This window comes from Labrus mixtus, chromosome 17 (assembly GCF_963584025.1).
Source record: "Labrus mixtus chromosome 17, fLabMix1.1, whole genome shotgun sequence".
Classification (NCBI taxonomy): Eukaryota; Metazoa; Chordata; class Actinopteri; order Labriformes; family Labridae; genus Labrus; species Labrus mixtus.
In genome coordinates, this window is record NC_083628.1 from 2,070,000 (window position 1) to 2,078,773 (window position 8,774).

The following is an 8,774-nucleotide window of genomic DNA, read 5'->3' on the forward strand; positions in this document are numbered from 1 at the left end:
TGACATCCATCAACGTCGGCCCCTCCCAAGAGATCCGGCTTAGAAAGACAAAAGATTTGTAATTGCAAACAAAATTTTCTGCATTTCTTGCATTCAAACACTTGTTGTGCCTGCAGTGATCCTTTTATGACTGCAAGGTGGATATTTTCCCTCTTGAAACAATTTTCTTGATTGCAGTGTAAAGCTTTTATTTGAATGCATAATAAATCAATCAATCAATCAAACTTTATTTATATAGCACCTTTCAGACAAATTAAATTGCAGTTAAAAGTGCTTAACAAGAGTGCAGAAAAGTTATTGACAAAAAAGTAGTTTATAAAATCATTGAGAGACTAATGCACACCAATAAGAATTAAAAATAAAATATATGTATAAAAATAAAATACAATAAAATACGACACATAAAAGCAACAAGATATTAAAATAAATACATAAGAGGAAAATATTTAAAATTGTAGTAGGATAAAAAGACAATACAGTAATGTTAAGATTTGAATTTATATAAAGCACTATATAAAAGCCAGACTGAATAAATGAGTTTTAAGACTGCGTTTACAAATCTCAATATTTCCGGCTCCTCTCAGACCCTCAGGAAGGTCGTTCCACGGTCTCGGAGCGTAACAGCTGAAAGCAGAATCACCAAAGGTTTTCTGTCCTGCTCTGTGGAACAACTAAGAGAGAGGAACTGGAGGATCTGAGGGGCCGTACTGGTTCATAAACTAAAATCATATCTGATAGGTAGTCTGGTGCAAGGCCATGTAATGCTTTATAAACTAATAAAATAATTTTAAAATCAACACGAAAACTAACAGGCAGTGTAAAGATTTTAAAACAGGTGTGATGTGTGCTCTCCTTCTGCTCTTTGTCAGTACCCGTGCGGCAGAGTTTTGTAGTAGCTGAAGCCGATTTGTTGTGTTTTTTGGAAGACCAGAAAGGAGAGCGTTACAATAGTCCAGCCTGCTAGTAATAAAAGCGTGCATTAGTCTCTCTGTTTGGCTCAGAGAGAGAAATGGCCTCACTTTGGCGATGTTTTTCAGGTGGTAAAATGCTGTTTTTGTGACACCCTTTACGTGGGCCTTAAAATTAAAATCTGAGTCAAAGATCACCCCAAGATGCCGTGCTTCTTGACTTGGGTTGAGTCCTATTTTATTTAGTTTGGGGGCCAGTTTCTCTCTCTGAGCCTTTGAACCGATGATTAAAACCTCTGTTTTGTCCTGGTTGAGCTGCAAAAAGTTCTGTGACATCCAGATATCTTTTATATCTAAAATACAATTAAAAAGTGAGTCAATTTGTCTGGTGTCATCAGGAGACACGGCCACATAGAGCTGAGTGTCATCAGCATAGCTGTGGAAAGAGATTCCGTGCCTCCTGATGACACCACCCAGGGGTAACATGTACAAATTAAAAAGTAGTGGTCCTAAAGACACTAAGCTAACCCTGTAGCTATTTAATTTGAGTGACTATGACACAATGAAACAGAAATTCTGCTTTTTTTTTTTTTAAAAACACTCCCTGTTATATCCTGCTGTATTTCTGTGAACTGTATTCGGGCTCATGCTGAGGATCAGGTTCGACCTGTCTGACAGTTGAAATCAGGAAGACGTTGGGAGTAAACACCCGTGCTGTCAGTTACCCACATTGTCACACAGATACTTGGCACACAGGTGTGTTACTGACAATGCGACAGAAGTAACTGACTGCAGTGATTTCAAGTCTTATTTCACCAGAGCGGAGGACGCACTGATTTGTTGCTCATCCTCATCATAATATGATCCATGCCTGTTCTCACAATGGAAACACAGGTGAGGAACCGTTCATCTATGACTCTTTATTTGTTTCATATTTATGACGAAGAATTCAGCTAACAGTATCTCTCTCTTATATCTGTTTTTGTGCAACTACGTCAGAAGAGGAACCAATGAAAATCCAAACCATTATATTTGTGTTTAAAAAGCGTGAAAGTGATGATATTTACAGGAGAATGCTAAAAAACCGGGTTCTAAAAAATACAATTGTTGATAACTTATTGAAGGAAAACAAAGATTTTTCACTCAAACCGAAACACTCATGACACAGACGTCTAAATTCTGGGTATTTTTATTCCATTCATGTGACAAAACAAGGACAACCAGGTGATGAAAGAGTCCCTTGATGCTGTTTTTGAGTGTCATAGCTTTGGTGCGTTGTCTATAATGGAGAGGTTTACTCCGTTAAGTCGAGTACACACGTGATGTATGATCAGACGTGGAACAATCAATCTCAAAACAAGGAGGCTTTGTCACAGAAGGATCTTAACAAGTGTGTTTGGTCATTTTACAGCTGTCAGGATGAGATGTCCGGTACGTTTTAAAACCGAAATATATTGAACACAAGAAATAAAAATCATCTTTTCCGTTCGATTGGCAGGCAAACATGGAGACGGCACACCAAGAGATCCAAGAGGAGAGGAGCAAAGACCCGGCGGAGGAGATCACAGAGAGAGAATTCCTCAAAGATCTCTACGTTTTCATGAAGAAAAGAGATACTCCCATTGAGAGAATCCCCAATCTGGGCTTCAAACAAAGTACTTATGAATATTATTCTTTTTATCACAATTTAATAAGCATTTTCTGACTTTCAGCGAGCTGTTGTGAAATGCATTTTACATATTAGATGTGAGAAAACAAACCTCTGTGGTTTTGTTTACCTGCCTGTATAGCTGCCATTTCATAGATTCACTCATTTAAATCAATTATGAATACGTTCTAACTGGAGAACAAAGTATGTAGAACAGGTCATTTACTCCCATATTATCCAAGAAAAAGTGCAGCTGCTTGACAAAACATGAATACTGTATTTTGGGAAAGGACTAACATAGCTGCTTTTTATTTGAAAATGACTGTCTGACTTTCTATGGGAATATTTTGTAGTTGAAGCTCCGTAAATGTGAGATTTGCCCTTTTACTAAATAAAAAATCGATTCAGGTCCTGTGTTATACAGAAGCCCTGCAGTGGACCTACATCCATACATTTGATTTTACCAAGTTATCTCAGTTTTCCCGCCATAACAAGAACTCTAGATCTTTGAGATAACAACTGAAAGAACTCATTATCGAGGGAAAACCAGTATTTTTACCCCGAGATAATGAGATAAAATACAAAACAATGATTGACTGGGTATCACTGGAAAATGGAGCAAAGTAAAAGGTTTGAGTGAATGTCCTCTAATAGCTTCTGTAGTAATGGGCTGTTTTACAAATCAAAGAGTTTGAGGTTTTCTTTTAATTTTAGAGAACTACATTTGATTGATACGACATGATGCACTTTATTGTCCCCTTGGGGAAATGTGTCTTGGACTCAAATGATCCAAGCTTACCTAAAGATTACAACATTACAACGTCCTGATAATTAACTGAATCTGATGATGTCCATTTTTCCATTTTTTTCCAGTTGATCTATATGTGATGTACAAAACTGTCAGAGAAATCGGCGGCTACCACCAGGTAAACCTTTGTTTTCCAATTTACAACCATTATCACTATGAATTTTTTATTTAAAAAAACAAAGTATATTTAATTTTGTAAGAGTGCTATTGTACTCATATCATATGCACGCTCTTCTTCTTGTCTTGCCTTTAACTGCTGCAACACTTGTGATTCAATAAATGATTATCTTATCTTATCCTAGCAGGTACACTGAATGTCAAATCTTAGAGAGTGTGTTCGTTTAATTTCTTGAATTAAAAAGACTAAAAGAGTAATTTTCAGAAACGTAACAGGTGCATTATGCCTGCTGTTGTAATATTTTTACTTCAAACAAGAAATTCAGTTTGAGTTCAAGATTGAGTTTTTGCAATGAGACTGTTAAGTTTCTGTGATCTTAATTTTACAAATTCTTAAACCTCAATTTGCAGTAGTAGTAGGATATGCTCCTAGTGATGTGGTTTGAGGCAGGAGTTCAGCCAAATACCATTAAGGCTGAATAAATAATAATGTCACTCTACATTCTTCCAGGTGACTGCACAGCAAATGTGGAAACAAGTGTACAACATGCTCGGAGGAAACCCTCGAAGCACAAGCGCTGCCACCTGCACCCGCAGACACTATGAGAAGTGAGTTAAAGACTGCCACAGGTATTTTTTAAAGCCGAGTGGTATGTTTTCTTAATGATCTGATCTGATATTTGTTTTATTCTTACAGGCTGCTACTGCCATATGAATGCCACAGGAGAGGCATACCCATAAGTCTGTTGCCTCAACATCAGCCAAAGCCTTTCCCCTTTGCCAGTTTCTGCAAAGAAGACGGTGACGGCCCGAGAGCGGCTAAACGCAGACTGGTATCAATGCCTCTTCAGCAGGTTTGTATTATTTTAACTGGATTCTTTTCATTGGGACATTGTCAATTCCTACAATGTCTAACGGTCCACTTGTCTTTCCAACAGAGCACGCATAACATCCAGTCAGACCCGCGTGGGAGGGTCTTCTCTCTGCCGCTCCACTACCCTCCATACTACCGCCCAAGTCACACAGTGCAACCCTCCCATGTCCCTATGTCCTCTCCAGTGTTGACACAACATACGCCCCCTGCGCCCCAGCCCTGGTTCCCCTTCAATCCAACTTGTCCACTCCCAACAGAGAGAGCAAAAGAGCCACTGGAGCTTCTGCGCTCCCTCGCAGAACAGTACAAGACCACATCTGGATTGGCTGAGCCTCTAAACCTCAGCGTTAATGCACCGAGAAAAGAAACCAACAGCAACCCCGTCTCTTCCTTTGCCCCACCTTCGTCAAACAAGAGCCCAAAGTTTCTGAACAAACCGTCCACACTGTACGCTCCTCAGAGTCCACAGGTCAGAAATGAAGGATCCGACGCTTCACAAGATGGCGAGGCTGGAGTAGAAGAAGAAAAATATTCATATCCTTCGAAAGAAAGGGAGGCGCATGTCGTCGATGTAAAACCCATAAGAGCCTCAAGCAGCCCCAGATACGTTCAGACACCTATCAGAGGTGAAGATGCCGCCAAGTTGGCACCAAAACCCAGCTCGCAAAAAACAGACTTTAAAATCAAAGAAGAAGCAGAAAGGAACCCAGATGTAAGAGGCCTCAATCTAAGTCAAATACTGCCCACCCTCGCCAGAGAGAATGGAGGCAAAATGGAGATTGAGATACCGCTGTCTTTGTTCCATAATTGGCTCAGGTTGTGCGGGTCAACAGCCGCGATGCAAGGACATAAGGAGCTTTCGACTCTCCCTTCTCCGGAAGATCAAGGTCATTCTTCTGACACTGATCTGCCCAAAAACCTTACTATTCACAAACAACACCAGAGTCCAGTCCCAGAGGATCTGAGGTTGAGGAAGAGGCACTTGCCAAGCCCCCCAGCACCAACCATCAAGGCAACCAGTCCTCCGCTTATTACAGGCCAAAACCCCTTCACCAGCTACAGGCATCTGCCTCCAGGGGGCATTCTGAAAAACACAGCCGGCCAGGATACCTTTCCATTTGATCAGCAGAATTTCCAGAAGCCATACATCTCAAAATCTCCAAACTGCTGGGACGTCTTTGAAAGAGACGCCCATGCTGCCCCCGTCAACATGAAAACAGACTCTCAAAATTCCCTCGCAGTTCAGCAACACTTTGCAGGCTCTAACTCCTACGATGATGACGACGTAGTCTTGGTAGAAAAGGAGAAGCCAGAGATGCCTCCCTCAGCGTTTCTCATGCTCGGTTCCGGCTCCCATCCTCTGCTGCAACTCACCCCCGAGGAGGTGAGGAAGCTGAAGAAAATCATCTCGAGCTCATAGTGAAGATTGGCTCAGATCATAAGACTGTCACTCTGCAACCCTTTCTTCTAGGAATGACATTAGTGTAGAACAAAACTGTTTTCCACGATTGCCAATCTCTGAACTAACTGACAATAACCCATTTTCAGAGGCTTCTGATGTAGCCTGCGGTTATTTATAGATGTGATACCTAACCCAAGTCTTCCTCCTTGGCTTCATACAGAAAGTTGTCCTGCAAGCAGCAAACGTCTGCTGAAACTCGATCGGACATACTACTCGTACTATAAACGGAAACCTTTTGCATATGCTTATGTTGACATTTGTTAATAGAGATTATGATGTGCCGTCGATGCTGCCTGGATAGTTATCAAAGACATTACAGAGGATTATTTTTCATATTTAAGGTGGATCACAAAGTGCGAGACTATCACGTAACAGTCTCACACTCTGCCCTTAGGTTAAGTTTAGACAAGAAAAGGAACTTTAAGATGCTTGTTTTTTTGCGCTCCCCGTGGACAAAGCAGTACCTCATATCTCCTTGTTGATCTTATCCTGTAGATGTGTAAAGCCTGATTTATTTATCTGCCTTCAATCTACAGTTTAGCATTCCTGTTGGCACACGTAGCCTTACATACCCAGCTTGATGCGCATTTCCTCAAAAATGTAACCACGCGTTGAAACAATGGTTGATTGGTCCGCTGGTTAGCATCGTCTTTCCTGTGTTTACAACATTTCCTGTATCACAATTTTTCCAAAATTGCAATAATTGGAGTTTCTTCAACCAACATTATATGCTCACATTCAGTCGTCAAGGTTTCCTGTACACAAACATGCAGAGAATGTGGCAGAACCAGAAACTGTTTCTGCAGCGCGCTGTTATTCACTTTTTCTGACACCTACCCTGCAGCAGTGATTACAAGCATTAAGAACTAAATACAGAAGTGATCAATCGTGTCGTAGATGGTCTTGTTTGTTATTGTAGGTCATAAAATGGCAAAAGTATTTATTTCAGTCTGTTTCATAACCACTTTAAAATTACTCACAGGAGGTTTTAAACTTATTTTGTTGATAGGAAATGTACTTTTTTTCTGAACAATGTATCCCTGAATAATGTTTTCTGCAGCCAACTGGTTGTTTATGAACTGAATATCTAGGAGACAGCTGCAGTCCAACACCGCTCTTTTATATGCTTTATTTTTTACTGAGGCCCTGAGCTAAGTATATATTTAAATATATGTAAATAGAATCAAATGAACAGCTTCTGCTAAATGATTATTCATATCAGTAACAAATGTTTATTTAAGCTTGATTTTCTGTACAGAAATCTGATTTGTATTGTTCCTTTTCATACGTAATATAATATAAATAAACTCAAGTCAAACATAAAGAAGTTTCCTGATTCATTTCTCGTTGCTTTTAATCAAACGTTTTGATCTTTTTTTGCCTTCTGAGCGAACACAAAGAGCACCTCGCACTCAGGTAGTGTCTTCAAGCTATAATAAAGACCAGGTGTGGCAATTATTGCAGGAATGTCTATGTGATTGTAGCCCCACCTGAAAACTACCATTGTTATAACATATAATAATAGAGTCAGACGTCAGGCAGAGACAGTGGGGAGCGATGTGCTGGAAAGGAGCCACGAGTTGGATTTGAACCCAGGCTGCCTGGTAAGAGGACTATGGCCTCTGTACATGGGGCGTGTGTTCTAACCACTAGGCTACCGGTGCCCCCCTAGCTTGATTTAAAAAAAAAAAAAAAAATGCGGTGAGTATTTATTTTTGTGTGGAAAGCAGGGGCGCCGCCAGGAACTTCGGGCCCCGTGAAAAGATATCACATTGGGCCCCTATCACGGCCCAAACTAACCCGGAAATGGATGACCGCACCTCCATCACACAAATGACCCATAAAAACTTTGAACAACTATGCTTTGTTTTACACCCTGAAAATAGAGATAAATAAAGATAAATAATCACTGTAATATTTCCTCATAGCTTAAAAATTATTTAAACTTTGTAATATTTGCACCTTTCAGACAGTTGAAGCATTTCCAGCAGCATTATTTTACTTATTAACTTGCTATAGTTAATGACCTAAAGGCTTTTATTGTCTAAAGTGATCTTATTGGTTAACTTATTAAATTAAAAATTCTACTGGCATTAATGATAAACTGTGAACAAACAATAAATCTGAATTAGATTCCACCACACTTGTCAGCGTGACTTTAAAATGAGGCTGTAGTTCTTCGTACTTCTGACTTCACTTTAATTCTTCTTACACTGCATTATCATTTGTCTCACCTGACGTGTTTTTATGCCCAAAAAATATTGGGCAAAAGTAGCGGACTCAGTTTTGATGCATTGGTATCATATGAATTGACAGTTTACAAAGAATCTGTTGATATCAAATATGTTACTGGAGCTCGCTGGGAAAGATGCTTCATATCGCTCCAAAGTGGACTCCTTTTTACCGCCATGTAATATTTTTACAAAATAGGGTCATATGAAGTCGTATCTATGAAGGATTCATGTGATGAATTTGTGCATAAAACACAAATTGAACCAAACAATATTTTTGGCTGAATTCCTCTAACAACTGGTTTAATCTGCAGCCTGTCACATCTCTCACTCTTGACTCGACTGACCGCCGACAGATCAATCCAGTCGAGAGGTGCGGACTAAACCATTCTGTGCATTCAGAAGGGGGGAGAGGGGCCTTTGAGACAGACTCCACATTTTTTCCAGAAAGGAATTCTGAATGTTTGTTTATTTATTCAGACAATTTTAGTGATCGGTTATAACTTAGAGAAAAAAGCTAAATGAGAAAAACATTTTTATTTCAGGCCCATGAAGGGCCCCCCTCCCCACTAGGGCCCTGGGTAGTCAGTCCCACTTTTCCCCCCACTACGACGCCCCTGGTGGAAAGCGAGCCTTCTTTGTATTTACATACCACACAGTTTAACAAACACCAGAAGAAGAAACCTTGAAAGTTATCCCGTAACCTTAGTATTTGTCTTTCATATA

The 8,774-nt window shown here is 39.9% G+C and overlaps 1 protein-coding gene across 1 annotated transcript; it reads left to right on the forward strand.

The window, feature by feature from the left end:
* The first annotated feature begins 1,636 nt into the window (after positions 1-1,636).
* arid6 (AT-rich interaction domain 6) lies at positions 1,637-7,135 on the forward strand. Its single transcript, XM_061061698.1, has 6 exons — positions 1,637-1,802; positions 2,407-2,563; positions 3,430-3,482; positions 3,993-4,090; positions 4,179-4,335; positions 4,420-7,135. Exons 1-6 carry the CDS (start codon positions 1,776-1,778, stop codon positions 5,773-5,775), a joined length of 1,848 nt encoding a protein of 615 aa, XP_060917681.1. The 5' UTR covers positions 1,637-1,775; the 3' UTR covers positions 5,776-7,135.
* The last annotated feature ends 1,639 nt before the right edge of the window (positions 7,136-8,774 follow it).

Excerpts from the sequence above, each read along its gene's own strand:
- arid6 (XM_061061698.1), top strand. The coding sequence starts at position 1,776 with ATGCCTGTTCTCACAATGGAAACACAG. Across the intron at positions 1,803-2,406 it reads TTCTCACAATGGAAACACAG|GCAAACATGGAGACGGCACA; the intron begins GTGAGGAACCGT and ends TTCGATTGGCAG. Across the intron at positions 4,336-4,419 it reads TATCAATGCCTCTTCAGCAG|AGCACGCATAACATCCAGTC; the intron begins GTTTGTATTATT and ends TCTTTCCAACAG.